At 29.9% G+C, this 22,914-nt stretch overlaps 1 protein-coding gene and 1 pseudogene across 4 annotated transcripts; both read left to right on the top strand.

Moving 5' to 3' along the window:
• Nucleotides 1-5,295: 5,295 nt before the first annotated feature.
• Nucleotides 5,296-7,605, top strand: LOC114423043 (annotated as a pseudogene). The gene is made up of 3 exons (XR_003668786.1): nucleotides 5,296-5,568; nucleotides 5,950-6,055; nucleotides 7,071-7,605. The product of XR_003668786.1 is annotated as a metallothiol transferase FosB-like (transcript).
• Nucleotides 7,606-18,896: 11,291 nt separating this feature from the next.
• Nucleotides 18,897-21,919, top strand: LOC114422445 (peptide deformylase 1A, chloroplastic-like). 3 transcript variants are annotated; one of them, XM_028388799.1, is made up of 5 exons: nucleotides 18,897-19,349; nucleotides 19,849-19,938; nucleotides 20,048-20,115; nucleotides 21,102-21,382; nucleotides 21,770-21,919. In XM_028388799.1, the coding sequence occupies exons 1-4, from the start codon at nucleotides 18,990-18,992 to the stop codon at nucleotides 21,340-21,342; spliced, it is 759 nt and encodes a 252-aa protein (XP_028244600.1). In that variant the 5' UTR covers nucleotides 18,897-18,989; the 3' UTR covers nucleotides 21,343-21,382; nucleotides 21,770-21,919. The 3 variants fall into 3 exon arrangements, with proteins under 3 accessions (XP_028244600.1, XP_028244598.1, XP_028244599.1); XM_028388797.1 differs by having other exon boundaries at nucleotides 21,575-21,902; XM_028388798.1 differs by having other exon boundaries at nucleotides 21,561-21,902.
• The last annotated feature ends 995 nt before the right edge of the window (nucleotides 21,920-22,914 follow it).

Raw genomic sequence — 22,914 nt, 5'->3', positions numbered from 1 at the left:
GTGTATATAACATAAGATTAATAAACCATAATTTGAGTAATACTTTATGTAAATTTTCGTGCTATTTCATATATTTTATTGGCAGAATTCACGTTTGAATATTAGTTTTTACATTAAAAAAATACAATCGTTCAATCAAAAGAAAAATTTGTAAAATACATAATTTCATGAAAATCTAATGTTAATTTCACATGATAACACGGTGGTACATGATCACGGTTGTGGTCAATCATGAGGATCTTTTTTAGTTTACAACATCTCAAACTTTAATACTAGGATTTCAGTAACAACCATGATGGATATCATCATGACCGTAATAAGTTTAATTAAGAAAATTATCTCTAGGCGAAGTAATTACCTTTAGAGATCTAATTAGAATATTTATCTATAGTGCACCTAATTAAAATAATTATCTTTAGAGATTATATTATAATATCTATTTATAGTGTGTCTAATCAAAGTAATTATATTTAGGAATCTATAAATAAGAAGCTGGAGTCTGTCATTAGGGATGGAAATAAGTCGAGCCGCTTGTCAAGGGTTTTTGACTTGGCCTATTTAAGGTTCGGCTCGACTTTGTTTACTATAAAGGTTAAATTCAAGTTTTTTAAAGAGTTTTTTTAGATAAAAAGATCAAAGTCAAACTATAAAAAAAAAACTTGTTAAGCTTGACAAGCCGACTTGTTTAAGTAATAATAATAATAACTATTATTTATACAATTTTTATGACATTATGAATGACATAATGAAGTGGCATAAAGTGCTTAAAGAATTCACTTGCATGTGAAAAATTTTCAAAAAAAAAAAGACTCAAGTTAAAAGGATAATACAATCAGATTAATACTTCCAAAGAAAAGAATGTTTTGTAAAGACATTTTCAGACAATTTAAATATTTTTATTTGGCTATATTAGTATAAATCATCTCTAATCAATATTTTTTTTTAATATTATGCTCTTTTTTCATTTTCTTTTGAGATACTTTGTGTTTTAACAACTTGAATTTAATATGATTTTGTTTATCAATTATTTTTGGATTTGTACATTACTTATACAAAATTTTATAAGTTTCTTTTTTTAGTTAGTATTTCACTAGGTTTTAAAACAATTAATTAGTCAAAGACGTTTTTAAGCAGACTTTTAAATAGGCTTGTAGGCCAAGCTAGACTTTTATGTAAGCCGAGCCGAGACTTTAAAAAAATCTTATGACAGGTAATGAGCCAAGCTCAAACCTTGCACCTAGTAAAGTTTGACTTGGCTTGACTCATTTTCACCCCTATATGTCATGGGAGATTCAAAATTTTTTGAGAGGAAAACAGCACCAAGAACAATTGGAGTCTAAATTTGTAAGGTTTTCAATTTTTTTATTTCTAAAGCAATATTGTATATTGTTTAGTTAAACCCCTTAAAACACATATTGTGATGTAGTTATACCCATATACTCTAGTTCATCTTTTTAATAAAGTTCTTTGATGTTAGTTAGTTAATTGTAATTTTTATCACTTTGACTTCTAAATTGGAATTGATTGTTCTGATTATTAGTTAATTGCGTGTTAGTGATTATTTTATTGTAATTAACTGACTTATAGAATGATAAGGTTTATGAAGCTTGCATGATCAAACTGGTGGCATGAATTCCCTTTTTACAACCACCATTATCATTCGCAACCATCATTCTAAATTGGAATTGATTGTTCTGATTATTAGTTAATTGCGTGTTAGTGATTATTTTATTGTAATTAACTGACTTATAGAATGATAAGGTTCATGAAGCTTGCATGATCAAACTGGTGGCATGAATTCCCTTTTTACAACCACCATTATCATTCGCAACCATCATTATCGTTATGATTACATCCACCATCATGGATGCGGTCACCATCATAATTATGATTACATCCATCATCATAATTGTCACCATCCTTATTAACTACCACCGTCACCACCATTATCACGGTCATGCATTATTTTTGTAACAAAAACCAGACACGACATAAATGATAAAAGAGTTATAACAAATTATAATTTTCATATACTCTAAATTATTCCTCTTTATGTCATTTGAACCAAACAATTCGTAAGAGTTAATGGCTACACTTTTATAGAAGAAAAAAAGCTTAAATATCTTATTAGAAGAATAAAAAATGAACAAAACATACAACATGTAATTTTAGTTTTCAAACTTTGATATTTATGATTTTGATCCTATAAACTTTTTGGCGTCAGATCAATGTCTTCAAACTTTTTTTTCGTCAAGGCTTTTATTCTTCTCGTCTATTTCAATCATTAAGTGATAAGTTTTTATTATTATCATTACATATTTTTTAGCGATTAAAAACCTAAGCTGCCTATGAAATATCAGTATGCACAACACAAGCTAATCTAGATAATTGATGCGTGCTTGCGTGCATGAATTTTTGATGAGTCTGAACCCATTCAGTTTATTATTTAATAAAATTAGATGGTATTAATAATTAGTCTGAATTACTTTTTCACTTTAATGTGTGGGTTTCTGTTAAAAAGTGCAATAATTATTTTTTAAACTTAAAAAAAACAGACCTCTAAAGATCAAATAATCTCGATCATCTTCAAATGTTTAGATAAAACATGATAATAAAGAAATGTAAGTAAAATATAATCATTGGGAGAACTGAATTTATTAAATTTTAAAAACAAAACACTTAACTAATTAGTTCAAACTATGATCAACCAAAATAGAATTCAACCTTAAATTTATAAATAAACCAAATTAAAGAGACGAGTAAACATTTTCATTATTAATAATGAATATACTATTTTAGTATTTAGGATTAATAATTTAATATAAAGAGATCAAATTTTGAATTTAAATAAAATATTATAAAAATTAAGTATTTTATTGAAAAATATTTGTGTTGATATTTGGAGGTATTATGTTCTCAAAGAGACAGCTCAAGCATAGTGGATGACACCATTTCAAAGTCTAACTAATATTAAGCAAGTTAACTTTTATGTCATTTCAAAAGGATATCAAATGATTCCAAATTATTTTGCTGGTATATTATCACGTAAACACGGGAAGGTTATAATAGAAACTCTTGGATAGATACACATCCAATACATCATTCTGTGCAACTATCAATTAGAATTTTATAACTAATAAAATAAATAAATAAATCAAGTTGTCAAGTAAAAAAAATATTTGATAATATTTCAATTTTTTGGTTATCTTCTTGCTATTTTTAATCCTAATTTCTGTTAATCAAATGTAGAATAGCCAAATAATTAACACATTAAAAATAATTTTGATGCTCTGACTGTATATTAAAGTATTTTTGCGAATGAAAAAAAGGATTTTCCAATGTTATGCCTTGCCGAGTAAACATAAAAGAAAAGAATTGCATTAATCAATTTAAGTATATTCGGAATCAGGAACTGTTTTTGAGCTGATAAATATATAAGAGGAACATCATTAGACACTTGGGATGGATTTTGACTGAATAAGCTTTTTAAGCAAAACTTTCTCTTCATTATTTTTTGTTTCTTCTCTGCATCTTTTTCTATGACCTTCAGTACGACAACAATATTAGAAATACCGATTTGGAAAATTATTTTCTTCATTCATAAAAATACTTGAATCTACAGTAAGCTCATCAATTTATTTTTTTTTAAATTGTTATTTGGTTATTGTACGTTTGATTAACAGAAATTAGGAAGAATATCAAACTTTTCTTTTACTTGACAACCCGATTTTTTATTTTGTTTTATTAGTTATAAAATTTTTATTAGATGTACCGATGAATGATATGTCGGAATTGGTCTACTTATCGAGTTTTTTGGGATATAAATAAAAAATAGTTTGAGCTTTGAAATAAAAAAAAATGAGAATTTTTTATTAATTTTTTTTTATAATTGCATTTATGTACGGCAACTGTAGTATGGAAAAGAAGAGAAAAAAATATAATTATAGAACAGGATTAATGTTTTCTATATAAAAAAAGGATGAATATTGTACTAGGGCACTATCTCATGTGTCTCGGCCCCACATGCAAAAGTATTGATAGGAGGCATTTTTTTTTTAAATTTACCATTAGGTAAATTTTAAATTAACACGGCTCAATCAGAACACCTGTTATGATTTTTTTTATATTGAAATTATAAAAAATTTTATGATTTTAATTTTTTTCAAATATGACTTTAAGGTTATAAGTTTTTTTTTTTTTACGATTTGAAAGTCGTAAAATAAATTATTTTTTTATATTAAAACTATAAATTAGTTTACCACTTCAATTTTGTTTTCTTAAATTATAAATAATTTTTTATTTTAATTATTTAAAGAATTAATGTATGTTTTGTTTTATTTAATATTTTCTATATTTTTATATAATTTTATTTAATATATTTATCATATTTAATATTTTCTATATTTTCTATATTATTTTATTTAATATATTTTTTATATTTAATATTTCTATATTTTTTATTTTTATTAAGGATTATTATTTGTTTTGTAAATTAAAAAAATAATATAAAAGACTTAACTTTAAATAGAAATATTAAAATATACTAGATATTTGTTTAAGAAAAATATTACATATTTGTTAAAAAATATTACAAATTTTTGTTAAACAAATATCTAGTACATTTTAATATTTTTATTTAAATTTAAATTTTTTATATTATTTTTTAAATTACAAAATAAATAATAATTCTTAATAATAATAAAAATATAAAAATATATTAAATAAAATAATTTAAAAAATATAAAAAATATTAAATATGATAAATATATTAAATAAAATCATATAAAAAATACAAAAAATATTAAATAAAACAAAACATACATTAATTGTTTAAATAATTAAAGTAAAATTATTTATAATTTATAAAAATAAAATTAAAGTCATATACTAATTTACGATTTTAATATAAAAATATTTATTTATTTTATGACTTTAAAGTCATATTTAAAAAAAATTGAAATTATAAATTTTTAACCACTTTAATGTAAAAAATAAAAAATAAAAGACGTAACAACTGTTATACTCTCAATTAAGAAATTCTAACAACCACTATAACTTGTCTCAATATTAATTTAAAATTTATTCTCAAATAATAAATTTTAAAAAAAATTGTCCTCTGTCAGTACTTTTACCCCCACATAACACTCATAACATAAGATCCTAGTCAGCAATGTGTAGTTGATGTAATCGACAAAATACGTATCTGACACGTACAACATGTAGGGACACATGGCGCACAATAGCGGCTTCTTTGTTTCTATATAATAGAGCACTACCCTTTTGCTACTTCCGTGACAATCTTTCTTAGCTAGATCGCCATTTTTGCTTGCAATTTTCCTGCTACTTCTCTTCTTTAACTGTTTTCTGTTTTGTTTTTGAGATTGCCATTTTCTTCTAGTTTTTTACAACAATGAAGGAGAGTACCATGGGAAACCCTTTGCGCCTTCAATCTGTGAACCATATCTCCCTCATATGCAGATCAGTGGAACAATCAATGGATTTCTACCAGAACGTTCTGGGATTTTACCCCATCAGGAGGCCTGGCTCTTTAGATTTTGATGGGGCATGGTGATTAATTTCACAAACCATTAACATCTTTTTTTCCCAATTAAAACTAACGTCCTAATTAGCATGTTGGGATATCTTTCAAAATCATGGTGACTATCTCAAAACTATGACATTATCATGATTTTTCTAAAATAATTATATGTTTCATATTTACCATACTTTCATAATTGATTTTGACTTACCTTCCCCTCATCCCAAACATGTTAGATGTCTTTTTAAACATGTTAGATGTCTTTTTTGAGATAAAAAGGTTAATAATTAAACATGGTACAGCATAGAGTTTTTTTTCCGGCCCCAAATATTTATTTTCTTTTCCTAGGTAGATAATTTTGGTGGGGCTTGCTTATTCAAGTTATCATTTTCTATGTGGTTACTTCGCAGGCTATTCGGCTACGGAATTGGAATTCATTTGCTAGAAGCAGAGAACCCTGAAAATTTGCCAAAGAAGAAGGAAATCAATCCCAAGGATAATCATATATCTTTCCAGGTCAGAAATATTTGCATCCAGTTGTGGTGATTAAACTTACCGTCCAGTTTTTCTTTTTGGTGAAAAACTTCACGGCCAGTTGAATATGTTTCTAGGAAGAACCAAATTAAATTAAAGAAAGTACATTTATTGATTAATTAATAATTTCTTTAGGATAAGAAAGAACACGAACAATCCCGAGATAAAGATCCATAATATAAATATGGGACTAAACCATTATATTAATTCTTGAATGTTTATAGTGCTATCACGTTAATTTTCTATAAATAAAAAAAATAAATAAGTTCATGAAAATGTAATCCGTCAATCATATTATTTTAAAGAAAATGTGTAACTCAGATAATAATATTAAGTTTAAAGAATTAAAATGATATTAAGTTATTAAAATAACAGTGTTGTATACTTTTAGAAATTAAAATAGTGGTTTACTCATAATACAACAAGGTTCGAAAGATAGACAAAAGACAAAATCGTGACCCTTTCAGTTTTGGCCATTATCACTTTTTAGTTTTTACTTTGTATTTGTCTACACTTACACTTGTGAATTATTAACCTCTCTGTAGAGAAAGAAAAAAAAAATGCAAACAAACACGCACACACACGTACACAAAAACTTATAGTAGGAGCGTTTTGCAGTTACTTGTACATGTCTTTTAGTGTTATGTAGCTGTCATCAACTGTGAAAATTTGTTCTCATGAGATCATAGAAGTGACAAACTAGTTCAAGTTTTCAGTGCAATATTGCTGACTGTTACCACTTTAGTTCTTACTTTGTACAGTTTGTCTACACAGACTTCTGAATTGTGTCCCTCCCACTTTAGTAAGTGTATAAAGAAAAGACAAACACACACACAAACAAACTTGGTATATATAGAAGTGTTATATATGCAGTTACTTGTACACGTCTTTTAGTGTCGTATCGCTGAGTTATCACGAAAGTTTGGTTTTGATGAGATCACTCTGATTGGAAATTCATTACTTATATATGTAATTAATAATTTTTGTGGTCGAGCAGTGTGAGAGCATGGAGCCAGTGGAGAAGAAGCTGAAAGAAATGGAAATCGATTATGTGCGAGCAACTGTAGAGGAAGGTAGAATCCAAGTGGATCAACTGTTTTTCCACGACCCTGATGATTTCATGATCGAGATATGCAACTGTGATTCCCTTAGTAGGTGAGGTGGCAAGATCATGTTCTCTTGTGAATCTTGAGAAGATGCAGAATCAGCAGCAGATACAGAAAATGCTCCAACAACTTTGATGGGCTTTGTGTTATGTGGTGAAGATCTTGAGAGCATCCTCATGATCACGAGGACTTGTTACATTTTTTTTTTTAATGTGGTCGAGTTGTAAATGTATCATTTTGTTCCCTTTGTTTAGTTTTGTATGTTATATAATATAATAATAAACAATTTGCCAAATAGATCAGTAGCGGCGTAGAGCTTTTGCAACCATTTGATTAGAGTGTTTCATATAGTGGAGTTTGCTTTGCTGCTCTCTGTTTTTAATTGTTGAAAGTTCAATTTAACCGTTGTTAAAAAGATTTTTTTTAGTAGTGAGTACTCCTTTTAGTCATTTTTTGTGTTCAACTTGACATGATATACAATGGGATGATTGCATGTGGTAAGGAGAACTCTAAAACTGGAGAATGGAGATTAAATAACTGGGTCATATCTTATTTACTTTTTTTTATTAATGAGTTTAACAAATATGGATATCATACATAGTAATAATTAAAAACAAGTAAAATATTTTACTCATTTTCAGTACAATTTTTATTTTTCTTTTTTAATTGATAAAATGATTATATAAATATATTTTTGTTATTTTATAAAATGTTAAACTGCTAACATTGTTTCCTGTGTGTATTGATTGGTCCATTCACAAACAAGCATTGAATTTTTGTATTAGTTTTATGTTTAATTGTTGTTAATAATTGTAAAAATATTCAACACTAACATTATTTGTTAAAAATCTTATGTCGACCAATGATGATACCCAAATTATATATATATATATATATATATATATATATATATATATATATATATATAATATGTTAATATCCTAATTCACCTTCTCTGCATATGTTTAATTTTATAAATTTTACGTTTGATATGCTTTGATATGAGAGAGTGTATTGAACATCTCACACTAATTAATGATTAATGATAAGATCAAAATAAAACATATATATAAGTGGGTATAAACTTTACTTTATAAACCGTATTTGTAGGTTAAATTAGATTTATCACTCACTTTCTAAACCTGTTCGGTGTGCTATATACTGGGTCCATTCACATCAGGCAGGCATCGAATTTTTTATTGACATAACTTTTAAACTGTAAAGAAGATAGTAATCCAAATGATTAGAAAACTCAAAACTGCCAGCTGGGAAACTAAAAAACTTTTCAAAACGAATTATGAAATCTTGCATGCTAGTTAGGTAACCTAACCCCGATCGTCTATCTACACTTATTCCCCTTTTTTGTTGCAAATCCTCAAAAAGTATTCGCGGTTCATTCTCATTGGTGAAGAATTTGGAACGATCCCAAGTCTAGTGTAAAAAAGCTGTTGTTTCAGTTTCATTTATCATCAGTTTTCTTGATGTAGTTCAAATTTCGTTTGGTAAAGTGTTCAATACGTGCGTTCATGAAATAAATTACGTCAAAATTTATAAAAATACGCAAAAGCAAGCTACTCCTAAATTTGCTTCAATTTGGACGTGCGTCAGGTGACATTGATGAGAAATCAAACTTGCGAGCAACTCTAATGTGCTTCAAAATTTCTATTTAGATAGCATTTTAATTTGTTTATTTATATAATTAAAATTTATAATGATGAATAAATATTTTTAATATATAAGTTATATTTTAATATATATATATATATATATATATATATATATATATATATATATATATATATATATATATATATATATATATATATACACACACACACATACATATTATCTGTATTTATATCTATTTATCTCTCTCACTTTACAGATGTGTACATAAATTCAATTGCACGTATTAAATTAAAATATGTATGTTTTGAATATCTAATTATATATACAATAATTTTGAAGGACCACTGGTCGCATTGATCAACGAGGAAGAATTTTTTTTTATGTAAAGAACAAAGAATTTTATTACTACTCATAATTTAATGGCTACACTTTTATAGGATATATAAATATAGACAGACGGACACACATAGTAGTAGTCACTAGTCATCTTGCTTTATTTGGAACATGAGTAGTCATTTAATTTAAATTAAACCAGTAATACTTCTTTTATCCAGAAAACCAAAAAATCATCGCTCTAAAATTGTCATATTGTTATTCGTCCAAAAATATATAAAATAAAAAATTCCATTATAAAACAATCTACAAATTAATTAATTCATAACATTTATGTGATCGATCTCTTTCTATCATATCAATGCAGTTGCCATGGTCGAAATTTCCTTGCAACACTTGAAACAGAGGGATCTCCCATCCTTCAGTTAATTTGGGTTAATTTAATCAATACTTAATCAATTACTTATTATAAATCTAAGTTCCTTTTTGTGAATAATCATAAGAAGAAGAATGATGATTCTTTCTTTCAATCTTCCAAGTGGAAAAGAGAGAGAGAAAAAGGGAAAGAAGTAAAGAAAATATGAAAGATATATGTGATGATTGGTGTGATGAAAAGAATAATGAATGTAAATAATTAAAATGTAAGAGAAAGGAATGTAAGGTATTAATCCGTATTAAAACAAATAACCTATACAAAGATATTAATTGCAATGTATCCTAAGCCAAATGAGGGTCAGGGACTACAATTATCTACGTGCTTATTTAATTTCTCTTACTCCTCGGTATAAAAATATGCTTCAGCTGTTCAGCATATATAAGAACAAATAACTCAACTTACAGAAATAATACAAACACAACATTATACATTAGCCATATATATAGCCGCATGCATGCGACCATTTATTTTTATATAATAATAATAATTGAGAATATATATGTTATCATCACTTATCAGCTACTTTTCCCTTGCAAGCATTAGCTTGTGATTCTCTATGGATTGGAGCCTCTGAAGTAGCAGATGGTGTCTGAAGTTCTTGATGAAGGCCTCAGCACTAGCATTGATGTCTTCTGTTGGCATCCTCTCTAGCTTCTTTTTCTGGCTCTGGGAATTATTAGCCTCTTTCTTATTCTCTTCCTTTTCATGCTCCTTTGGAAAAGTTTGATGGTTGATATAGCTCCCTCTCATTGTTGCTTCTATTGCTTTCTTGTGTTAGTGTTGTGTTACTTTGGAATGTATGTATGTATATTTTGTAGCCTCATGTGCTTCCTTATATATATATATAATACACCGAGATAAAAAGGAATATGCTGTTTCCAATTCATATTTCATTTTTGTTTTCTTTTCTTTCTTTTCTTAATGTTCGTGCTAACCTAGCTAGTAACGTTTTCACCTTTGCTTCCTCCACCCGTTTGGTCTCCCCTTTCATTCAAAGTCAAAGATAGGAAACAAATATAAGATGCTTAGAAGTTTCTAAGCAGACATGGATAACTTATATTTCCTTTTTAAGCATGTCTTCGTTTTATACCAATCTTATGTGGTGTGATTTTATATATATAGTTTTGAGTTTCAAATTAAAGCCATAAAAACAAGACATATGTATAATTAGTTAATATCATAATTAAAATAATATATTTAAGCTTGTATATATTATATATTATGTATTATTTTCAAAATTAAATTTTGCATTGAGTATTAAGTTGGACATATTCATAGTAAACATTACGTATAATATTACAAAGTTGCTGTAAAAACAATGATAATGTAAGTGTTTACACGCTGATTGATGAATTAATTTTGAGTTTTTGAAGTGTTATAGAAAAACGAGAAACACTCTTTTTATTTTTAATCATCAAGGAAACTCCGAAGCAGGGTCTTCAAAGTTGTAGTAATAATTTGACAATTTAAATTTGACCTTCTATTTATTTGACTCAAGTCTTTAGCAGCTATGATTATCCCACACGGATTTGTTAGTGTAGTAGTAGACAATTCAATTTCATGGTGCGGCTTAATACATGATTTTTTAACGCCGGAAACTAGTAACCCTTCAAAGCTTCTTGGTTTTTTTTTTTTAGTCAAATACTCCTATTGAATCAGACAAATTGTAGAGCTAATCTTGTGTGCATTTAAGGTTGACGATACTACTATATAATCACTTAATTTATTGAATTTGACAAATGTTAACATATATATACTTTTAGGATATTGATTAGAGAAAAACAATATTTTTATTAAAAATTATTATTATATTAAAAGTATAAAAATTCTGTAATACCTTTTTTATGTAATTAAAAATATTTGACAAAATATATTTAATATTTTTTAGTGACATGACCTAAAATTTTAAGTAAGTTTAAGTGTAGTTTGTTTTCTCCTCATCATGGTTAATGTGCAATTTTGTTTCTCTATTTTCATTTTATTTTAAATGTAGTTCCTTAATTTTTAAATTAGCGAAATCAAGTTTCTTATTTTTATTATTACTACAAGTAATTAAGTCCTTCAACCACTTTTATTTTGTTTTGTTTAAAAATTTCAAATTTTATTTTATTTCTCAAATCTCACTATTATAAATTATTAATTAATTATAAATTAACTTAAATACCAAAAACATGCATCATTATGAAGATTGATTTAGAGACCGAATAAAGTTGGTCTCTAAATAGGTTGCTAATTACCTTTACCCAGATACCTAGCTATTTTCAGTCATTAATATTTTTATGTAATTTCATTAATATCTCAAAGACGCGTTCGTGCAAATCCCATAAAATAATTATCTATCACAATATTTAATGTTTATATTGATCTATACATTTAACATTCATATCTTGTAAGTGTATGTGACAATTTCTGCTAGATGTTTTCAAATATTAATTATCAGTTACAATTAACATTTGACAACCTGGCATCTGCACCTAACTGCCTAACTTTCGATTTTGTAGAGGAGATAGATACGGTGCATTATATTAAAGAAGTGCCTCGCAAGAAAAGTAGGAAAAAATAACATGATTCGTGTATATGATGCCCATACGTGTCAATGATTATGCAGGTATAGAATTTTTTTTATCCCCAAGGGTATTTTTTTGTTCTGATCTATATACATTAAGTCAGAAATGCCAAAAAGTTTAAAGGTCTAAGTTAACTTAACAATTTTATAGCTAATAGCCTATCCCAATAAAGAACACCTTTACGAAAGTCGAAAACTCTAGAGTCTCTGCCGTTTCTTGCATTTCGTGGTGGCGTTGCTATTGTATTAAAGAAAAGCAATTTTAATACAATCCAGAAATAAGCATATAATAAATTAATAACGTGTCGAAAATATATGATTTAATTAGGTAGTTTTTTTCTATTTTATTTATTTCTTATTATAACTATGAAATATGATCGCAAATCATAAACATGTTTCCGTGGGCTTTAGACTCCTGAAAGTGACTTGGAATTAGATAGGTTCCATTTGTAATGCATATCCAAGTTTCATTTGTGGTTGGATGGATATAGCTCATAAAACTCTTTCTAATTTACAATAGGACGGTAGAAAATTTCAGTCTGATAAGGACTTCTAAAATAGTGGATAAATATAAAACAAATTTAACTTCAATAGAAAGATCATAACACCAGATGGCACAGCAGAAGGATGTTACTGCCAACACGACGCAGTTAGAACAATAATTCATACTTCAATAATAATAATAATAATAATAATAATAATAATAAAAGTCGTTTGATTCATGTGACCAACTCAACTACATTCATATGTTTAGGCCGTCCAAAAAGGATAAAATAGCATAACCTATAAGGGAGCAACTATTTACACTACCAAATGTTGTATTAACACTACCAAAACTTACGAAATGTCTATTTTGTCCCCTCACCACTTCTCCTTAGACTTCCCTGCACTCCCCTAAATTAATCTTCTCCTCAGACTTCCACTGTCGGGTTCAAAGTAGATCGTGGCTGTCCTTAGTGCTAGCTGCTCCGCAAGTCCACCAATAAGTCTCTCCCTATGCCGTGTTGTCACCATCGCCCCAATGATGAGATCGTGGCTGTCCTCTACTGTCATGTTGGGGTTTCATCGTCCTCAAGCATGGGAGTTTTGCCACGATTTGGGATAGGGTGGAACAATTAAAGTTGAGACGGGTTTCTTTGATACCATTTTTGGGTTTTTCAAATTTGGTAACAAAAATTTGATTCTTTTGAAAAGGATGGTGAAATAACTTGGAAACAGACTCACATTCCTATTGTTATTTTTTACCTCACTCCTATGTTGGAAATGGTTAAACGCTAGATAAAGATAAGTGTATAATGTTTTGCTTGAGAGAAATTCAAGGAAAGCAATAGAAGAAATAGCAAAGCTAAATAAGTGGAGGAGAAATTGTATAAATAAGTTATCTATTTCCCTTCATAAATATTACAACTTCAAGAAAAGAAAAAGAGAGAGAAAAAAATTATTTTTAATATTTTCTGAGTATAACAGGGTTGTGAGTTAAGTGAGTGTTTGTAAACATTTGTTTATAATTTTCTCTCTACAATAAAATATTTGAAGCAATCGAAGAGGTAGACATAATTGGTCGAACTCCATTATCAATTGCGTGTGTGCAAATATTCTGCATATATTTTGTTTCTTACAAATCTAATTATATAAAATTTTGTTTAATTTTCCAACAAATCAGAGTGTTGGTGTTATAAACAATCTAGAAGAAGTTAGATTTAAGTGGGAGCAATGGCTGCAGAAGATGTAAAGGTGAAAATTGAAAAGTTCAATGGTGTGGGCTTTAGCTTTTGGAAGATGCAAATAGAAGATTATTTGTATAAGAAAAAAAAATATCAACCTCTCTCTGGAAATAAACCCAAGGGTATGAAGGATGAAGATTGGGCTCTACTCGATAGACAAGCCCTCAGAGTCATTTGTTTGACGTTATCCTACAATGTTGCTTTCAAAATTGCAAAAGAAACTACAATATCGAGTCTTATGGCAGCTCTTTCAGCATGTATGAAAAGCTGCCAACCTCAAACAAAGTTCATTTTATGAGGTGATTGTTCAATTTGCAGATGACAAAAGGCGCATCAATAACTCAACATCTTAACGAACTCAATATAGTCACAACCCAAGTGAGTTCTGTTGGAATTGATTTCAAAGAAGAAGTATGAGCATTGATACTTTTGTCTTCTCTACTAGAAAGTTGGAATGCTACTATCACAATTGTGAGTAGCTCGTTGGGAAATAATAAGTTGAAATTCAATGATGTTCATGATTTGGTTCTCAGTGAAGAGATCCAACTGAGAGAGTCAGGTGAATCGTCAAACTTTTTAGTTTTGCATACAGAGTCAAGAGGAAGAAATTCAACCAGAGGATATGAACATGGAAAATCAAAGGAAAGAAGGTCCAAATCCAAGAATCGAAGTTCCTACAACTCGAAGACCATCAAGTGTTGGAATTTTGGAAGAACCAGGCACTACAAAAGTTAGTGCAAGAGTACACCAAAGAATTAAGAGGCGAGGGCAGAGGCAAATGTTGCCTCCATCTTAGGAGAGCTACATGATGCCTTAATATGTTCTTTAGAGAGCAAGGAAGAGTCTTGGGTATTAGACTCTGGAGCATACCTTTGGCCAGTCATTTTCTCCTATCCAAGGATCAGTCACCTCAGGCAGAGGAAGAAAAAGAATTCATGGCTAAGGTTTCGTATGCTTCAACAATTGGAAGTTTTATGTATCTAATGGTTTGTATGAGGCCAGATATTGGCCATGCAGTGGGTGCTGTTAGTAGGTTTATGTCAAATCTAGGTAAAGCTTATTGGGAAGCACTTAAGTGGATTTCGAGGTACTTGTGAGACATTATGTGACACCCTATACTCCATACATATATGTACTAATAAAAGGAAAATAAATCATAATTAATTAAAAGTTTTTAAAACACATTTAAATAAAATCCTTTTAACAGGGTAAAAGGCTTACATTCACTTTCTTTTACTTCATATTCAAACTTGTCCAAATAAATAATAAAGTCATCTCGGCTCAAACAAGGCCGCCTAAGACTTCATACAATTAATATAGAAACATATACCCAATGTCACATCCTATCAGAGCATTGTGTCCCGACATCCTTTAGCACAAGGTTCCTTAAAGCAATTCACCTAGTCATCTGCTTCCCCGAACACAAAGTTCAAGATCATTACAGGATCCAAACACAAGCAACACATAGGGAGTGAGTTATCACATTCCTAACTAATAGAGAAACAAGACAACTAGATATACATATCATATAAATGAGATACAACTTACTTAAACATAACTCACGTAATTCCACCACTTTGTCATTTAAAATTCACTTTTCAATCATCAATCATATTACACATGAATCACACACTTCGATCAAGACATAAGAACACATCAATTTCATAATAGACAATTAGCAAGTGTATGCAACAGTTATGTTAAGACTCAAGCCTATATGCAATATGGTACCATGTCAGTGAAAAACCACCTTGGAGCGCTTAAGAGTACATAACAAGACACACCACAACATGGGTATGTCAGGTTACTCTCACTAAGTAAAATCATAGGAATACCAGTTAGGGCCACGCTGTTTTCGAGAATGCTCCAACTATATGGGATCGACACAAGCTTAAATGAGCACTCAAACCGGGTGTATTTACCCTCAAGGCCTACACTCCGAAAAGTCTGTCATGGTCTCTCCCTCCTGATTTAGATCCAACCCCTAAAATAATTTTTTGCATGCAGACAATGCTCATGAATTATACAATACCCACAACCTCACACTCGTGTTTTAAACACGTTTAACACATTGCGCTACAATTTACCATTGGTTCCTAAATAGGAAATCTACATTTTCTCTTTAACACTGCGCATAAACATTTTCTCAATATCAATACTGATCGGGTTATTGCATGATTCACAGTTCACAACATAATTATTGTTACATAAGTGTTAAACACACACACTTATTCACAACCAAATCATGCCCACAATTTAACATCTCATAATGTCACAATCAATCATCTCATATTTACATGTATCTCGCAAATTGACACATTCCACTTTGTACTACTTAATCTCCACAACAATATTATAATATCATTATAAAAATTTATTGCACCTCATAACTCATATACACATCACACAATAATTATATTTACATGACAAAAACCATATATATATATATATATATATATATATATATATAGTAAATCAAGCTACATTATTTTTAATCAAAAAAGTTTTTATAACAATTAATTTAATATTACATCAAAAGAAATTACCACTAGGCATTAACCTTACAACTTTCTTTAATTTATTATTTTAGTATTATAATAAATATATACACATAACATGTTGATCATCGTCGTGAAAAAAATTAGAACAAGATAATAATTTGTATAAAATAAGTCATTGAATAATATTATTTAAAATATAATTCACGTTAATAAAAAGAGATCATTTTTTTAAGGGTTCACACTTAACACAAGAACACATCAATTTCACAGTAATTTCTCATTGGGACATCAACTAGTTCACCAAACATATATAATTCACAATTATGATTATAAGGATAAAATAAAAAATTACAGAAACACCCCAAAACCCATTCCAATTGATATTCTAATGATCCCTACACATGTTCTCACTAATATCCAATTGTGAATAACTCGTCCCTTACCTCGATATAGTCACTCAAGCATTCTCTGTTATCAATTGAGATGTTTTTGGTGCTCTCTAGAGCTTCTCATCCGGTTGCTCTATTAGGGTTACCAAATGTTAAAGAAAAGGAGAAGGTATTGAAGCCTCCATTCCATGGTTCTACGTGTGATGCATCTTTCTCTGTTACCAGACATTTTTTTTGTAAATCCCAACGTTGAAGGTGTGCGGAATTAAATCATGAACCACATATCGAAATTTCATGACAATCCAACGGTTAACGAGTTCAGGATTGTAGTTTTACCGATATAGTTATGGGTTTCTGGGGGAAAGAAAAAGTTACAAAGCGAAGGGCATTTCTATCAGTTTCGACATGTTTTTGTAATTCCCAACGGTAAAAAGGCTGGGGATTGAGTTGCGTACCTGGTGCTTAAATTTCATGACGATCTAATGATGAATGAGTCCGAGATCGTCATTTTTCTGAGATAGGTTTGGTGGTATGCTAGAAAAAGAGAGGGTTTTGAGAGGCGGACAGGGAAAAACGAAATTGAAAGTAAGAGGAGACATCGTTGAAAATTGACCTAACACGTCTCTATTTATAGTTAGGATACTTACAACTTATTATTTACTCTATTTATTTATTTTTATTATTTTATAAAAAAACTCTATTTTATTACCTATCAAATGAATAAATAAAATATATTTTTTTTTCTCTCAAACCATTATTTTAATTAATAAAATTATTTCTCCTTATTTATTTAATTGCAAAAGCCTCATCATTTTTTTAAAAACTCTATTTATTTTAAATGAAAAAACCTTTTTAATTAGTTTACGAAAAATGAGATGTTACACACTACAGAGAAGTGTTTGTACTTTAGCAAAGGAGAATTGAAAGTACAAGGCTATGTAGATGCAAACTTTGCAAGTGAAGTCAATCACTAAAGAAGTACTATTGATTACATTTTCACTGTTGGTACTACAACTGTTAGTTGGATATCACGGATACATTAGATAGTTGCTTTATTGATTACAGAGGTTGAGTACATAGCAATAATAAAAGTTAGTAAAGAATTGATATGGCTTCAAGGATTGTTGACAAAGTTGGGTTCATCTAGGGGAAGAGTGTTTTGCATAGTGGTAGTCAGAGTGCAATACATCTGGCAAAGAATGTAGCATTTCATTATAGAATGAAGCACATTGGACTTTGTTATTCCTTCATCAAATCTCTACTTGAAGATGAGGTGCTAATATTGTAGAAGATTCGATGAAGTAAGGATCCAACATATATGTTGACAAAGGTCATAACTATTGACAAACTGAAGTTGTGATCTACTTCAGATGGCATGCTAGAATAACAATTTAGATAGGGTTGTTATATTGATCGAGGTGTGAAGACAAACTGAAGTTAGTCTTCAAGTGGGAGATTGTTGGAAATGGTCAAACACTAAATAAAGAGAAGCATATAATGTTTTGCTCGAGAGAAATTCAAGAAAAGCAATAGAAGAAATAACAAAGCTAAATAAGTGGAGGAGAAATTGTATAAATACATTATCTATTTCCCTTCATAAATATTCCAACTTCAATAAAAGAAAGATAGAGAGAAAACAAAAAGAGAGAGAAAATATGTATTTGAATATTATTTTGAGTATAACGAGGTTGTGAGTTGAGTGAATGTTTGTAAACACTTGTTTATAATTTTTTCTTTATAATAAAATATCTGCAACAACTCGAAGACATAGATGTAATTAGTCAAACTCTGTTATTAATTGCTTGTGTACAAATATTCTGCATATATTTTTTTTCTTACAGATCTGATTATAAAAATCTTTGCATAATTTTTTAACATCCTATGCTTATGTTGCATAATTATGCAACAAAATTATATTTTCATTGCTATTTTTTTCCCACCCCTATACTTCACAATAGAAATACCTTTCCATTGCACGTTATTTTTTTCTTATTTCAATACTTTACAACGAAAATATAATTACAATCAAAATATGATTTAGTTGCACAATTATATTTCCATTAAAAGAGTGTTTTTGGATTTTAGAAAAAAAATTCACCACCCACGTGGGTAGTACGAATAGTAGCTCCTAATCCATAAACAGTCCCTCCAGTCCTGTCGTGGTGCGGTGGTTTGTGGTGAAAATTTGCATAATAATCTTTCGCAGAAAGCAAGCAAGAAAGAAAAAGGGCCATGGAGGCCCTGCACTTGCACCGCGTGCTTCTCATGCCTGTTTCCCAAAAAACCTCAATCTTTTTGCGCGCCAGTGGCACCCCATTATCCACACTTGCAAGGCCACCATTGCGTTGGAGCTCTCAAACTTGCAGTGCCAGAGCAGGGTGGTTTTTGGGTCTTGGAGCAGACAGCAAGAAGACCAATTTACCTGATACCGTCAAAGCCGGTGACCCCGTTCTGCACGAGCCAGCCCAGGATGTTGATCCTAACGAAATAAAGTCGGAGAGAGTGCAGAAGATCATTGATGACATGATCCAGGTCATGAGAAAGGCTCCTGGTGTTGGTCTTGCTGCTCCCCAGATTGGAATTCCTTTGAGGGTCACTTCCATTCTTACTATTTTTGTGCTTTCTAGCTTCCCCATTTTGTATCTCGTTCATTCTAAGTTAAAAGTTTTTACTTTTAATAATAATGGCACTTCAAAAACCAAAAAGAAGCAAAAAGTGTGAATGAGCTGGTTGTGGAATAGTGGAACTGAAGTTCTGATAGCTTAAGGCCTAAGAGGGTAGCTAATTTACCTCATGCGTGCTTGGTTACAACAATTGAAAGTGAATTTGTCATTTGTGCATTTCATTATATATACTTCAACTTAAAAAATTCTGCCATTCCTATAATAAGAAAGTGTGTTGAAGGTTTGCCTTGTAAAAAAGCAAAACCTTTCCAATCCACACTATTTTCAGTTTTTCACTATTGGTGGCTGAATCTTTATTGTTTAAAGCAATGAGGTTTATTGTGTTTAAAATTAAAATCTTCTGGGTGTTAATGTACAATGTGGAGCTGTATAAAAACATATGTTTTATTGGCTTTTCATCTATGCAGATAATTGTTTTGGAAGATACAAAAGAGTACATTAGTTATGTCTCAAAGGAAGAGGCTAAAACTCAAGATAGAAGACTTTTTGATCTTTTGGTATGTTTAGATGTGGAGAAAAGGAGAATATTCTATTTAAATTTATAGTTTTGTTTTTCCCTTTAGGTCTGTTACTTTAATACATCATTCATTAGTTCTCTTGAGGCAGGTGATCCTGAATCCCAAGCTAGAGAAGAAGGGCAAGAGGACTGCTCTGTTTTTTGAAGGGTGCTTGAGGTGTCCTTCTTTGTTACCACTCTTTGCTTTGTCAGACTATCAATTCATTTTTTTGTGCTCGTTATAATTCGGTTTTTGAGATGAGAAGTAGAAGCTATTGCATACCTGTTATTACTTAAGAAATTTCTACATGTCTTATGTTCAACATTTTACTGCTCTGACTCTCACTAGGCTAATTTCCCTTTCATGAGTAATAGCTAAAATTCCTCTAAATTTTTTGTCTGAGACCAAGATCATACCCTCTTCGCTCAATTACCATAAGACCTACTTGGAACATGCACTCTCTAGGGCGGTCAAACAGTTTGACACTATCTTATGATTTTACCATTCCATTAAAGTGCATATCTGCCTTTGTTTAAACAATTGCTTCTGAGATGATGTACTAGGGGATCATTATGTTTTGCTTAATGGCTGAAGAGTATTAATTCCTAACAATTTGTCTCAACATGGTGACTGCATGGTTAGCATCCTTGTAATGAATACATAGCAATGGTGGTTTTGATAGAATTAACTTAAAGATGATTGATTGTCTGCATATGCTGTATTCCTTAAATACTGTCGGAATTTTTTATAAAATCTAGCTTACTTGCCTTATGTATTCTGTCTGATGTGAACCTTTATTTGTTTTCTTTTTATAGTTTGATGTCTAATATTCATGAGCTTTGTGGAGATCTAGACTTTAAGCATTCCTAAATTATAATCTGCTATTGGCGAAGTACTATGAGTGTAATGCATAAAAATGGCTGCAGTTCCCAAAGTGGCATGTGCAACAGTACAGTGAGACATCTTAATGTTATCTGTGCTCTTATTTTAAATAAGCCATGTTTGAGTGAGATTTACTTGACATTACTCGATTATTGATGCTGGTAATAGTTTTTATTTTTATTTTTTCAGTATAGTACAAAGTCAGTATTTTGAAAAACAATAATATATAGCAATATTGTGAGCAACCATATATATTCAGTCCTTTTATAACATTTTTGCAGTGTTGACGGGTTCAGAGCAGTGGTGGAGCGACACCTTGACGTTGAAGTTACAGGTTTGGATCGTTATGGTGCACCAATCAAAATAATTGCTTCTGGCTGGCAGGCTCGGATTTTACAACACGAGTGTGATCACTTGGATGGAACTCTGTATGTTGATAAGATGCTACCTAGAACTTTCAGAACTGTGGACAACATGGACCTGCCTCTTGCCCAGGGGTGCCCCAAACTTGGTCCTCGCTAAAATTACACTCCAGCTGTTTCTGATAAGGCATTCAATGCAGGTATCTAATGCATTTTAGTGAACCATTGACATTTGTAGATCCTAAAATGGAGGCCAGATTCTTTACATTCTAGAAATAGTCTCAACTTGAGAAAAATTAAATCTCCCTCAATTTTCAATGCCATCATTTTGCCAAGAATTGCCATTGCACTACTCCTGATTAATTCACTTCATTTAAGTTTCAATGTTGTAGCTTATACTCGGAAAAAAAATCAGAGTTGTGGACTATGGAGTCTGGATATTGACAGTGCCTAGCTTTTCTGCCCATTGACAAAAAATTGGGTTTGCTGTCTTCTTGTTGTTTGGAGCATTGAGGTGGCTACTTAGGCATTAGAAATTCATGTAACTTTTGTCAGCTCTAATGCAAACTTATACCAATTGTGTGCAGATCTTGGTTATTTCATCCTTCAATGATGAGGGAGAATTGTCGTTCTAATAAATCAGAATTATATGAAAGTTCATGTTCTAAATACTACCAATACCCATTCTAAATCAGCTGTTTGTACCTATTTTTATGGTGATTTTGGTTTTTCCATAATGTTAAGCCTAGCTCTATTGGTCTATTATCAACAAGTGATGTGTGCTAATCCTCCTAGAAGCATTCCATATCTGGTTGTTACATGGATGTGGTGAATCACAGTAATATTGGTCTATTATGATTGGTTTGACAATTAAGATATTCTGGAATTTGATCTTGGATAAGAAACCGCCACCGCCCTAACGAACATCTGAGGCGAGTTGATCATCTTTTGCATCTCTATCTGACATAAATAGAAAGAAAGTGCTGTAACTTGTCAAGAAAAATTACCTGCTAAGAAAGTGCTACACATTAGTCCTTAAAAGTAAACAAAATAAAAAAATAAAGTCTTTTTTTTTTTTTTGAGATGTTATAAATAAAAAGTCTTTCAAAGTACAAGTTATTATCATTTTAGTCTAAAAATCAACAAATTGTGCAACTTACGTGATAATTATAGAGAATGAATGAAAATAGGGTTTTCTTATTAAGAATAAATGTTACAGGCCTATTTTGAATTTTCTTAATTTTAGATATTATCGTGACAATGCTTTATGTTTTTAGGCATATATATAGTATTTTTTTTTTAGAAGAGGTAAATATATATTATACACATCTACTTTGATATAAGATATAAAAAGACTCGGAGAAATTCTTATAAGCCAAAACTAGATATAAAATGAAGAAATTCACAAGCAATGAAGCAAATACTGAATGTACGTCACGCTTAATAATTGATTCAAGACAAACCAATCATGCACATCTCTTTTTTCTTATGTTATTTTGCTACATTCAATGTATTTTTTATTCATTTACATTTAAGTTTTTAATTTTAAATATTTCTGTTATTAAATGCACAGAACCGATTCATCCTATTTCTTTCAGAATCTGTCAGATATACAAATATCGGTATTAAGAACCAGTTAAAATGATGTAATATTTGTGCAATTGGGCTAATTATGTCCCTTTCTTAAACATGGTAGAGAAAAAAATGAAAATGCAAGAAAAAAAATGATAAA

The sequence above is a fragment of the Glycine soja genome, chromosome 8 (genome assembly GCF_004193775.1).
Source record: "Glycine soja cultivar W05 chromosome 8, ASM419377v2, whole genome shotgun sequence".
In the NCBI taxonomy this organism is placed as follows: domain Eukaryota; kingdom Viridiplantae; phylum Streptophyta; class Magnoliopsida; order Fabales; family Fabaceae; genus Glycine; species Glycine soja.
The sequence above is the reverse complement of the archived record's forward strand: the minus strand, read 5'-3'. Positions and strand labels throughout refer to the sequence as shown.

Coding starts and splice junctions, on each gene's coding strand:
- LOC114422445 (XM_028388799.1), top strand. CDS start 18,990: ATGGAGGCCCTGCACTTGCACCGCGTGCTTCTCATGCCTGTTTCCCAA. Junction 19,350..19,848: donor AGATTGGAATTCCTTTGAGG/GTCACTTCCATT, acceptor TCATCTATGCAG/ATAATTGTTTTGGAAGATAC. Junction 19,939..20,047: donor GAAGACTTTTTGATCTTTTG/GTATGTTTAGAT, acceptor CTCTTGAGGCAG/GTGATCCTGAATCCCAAGCT.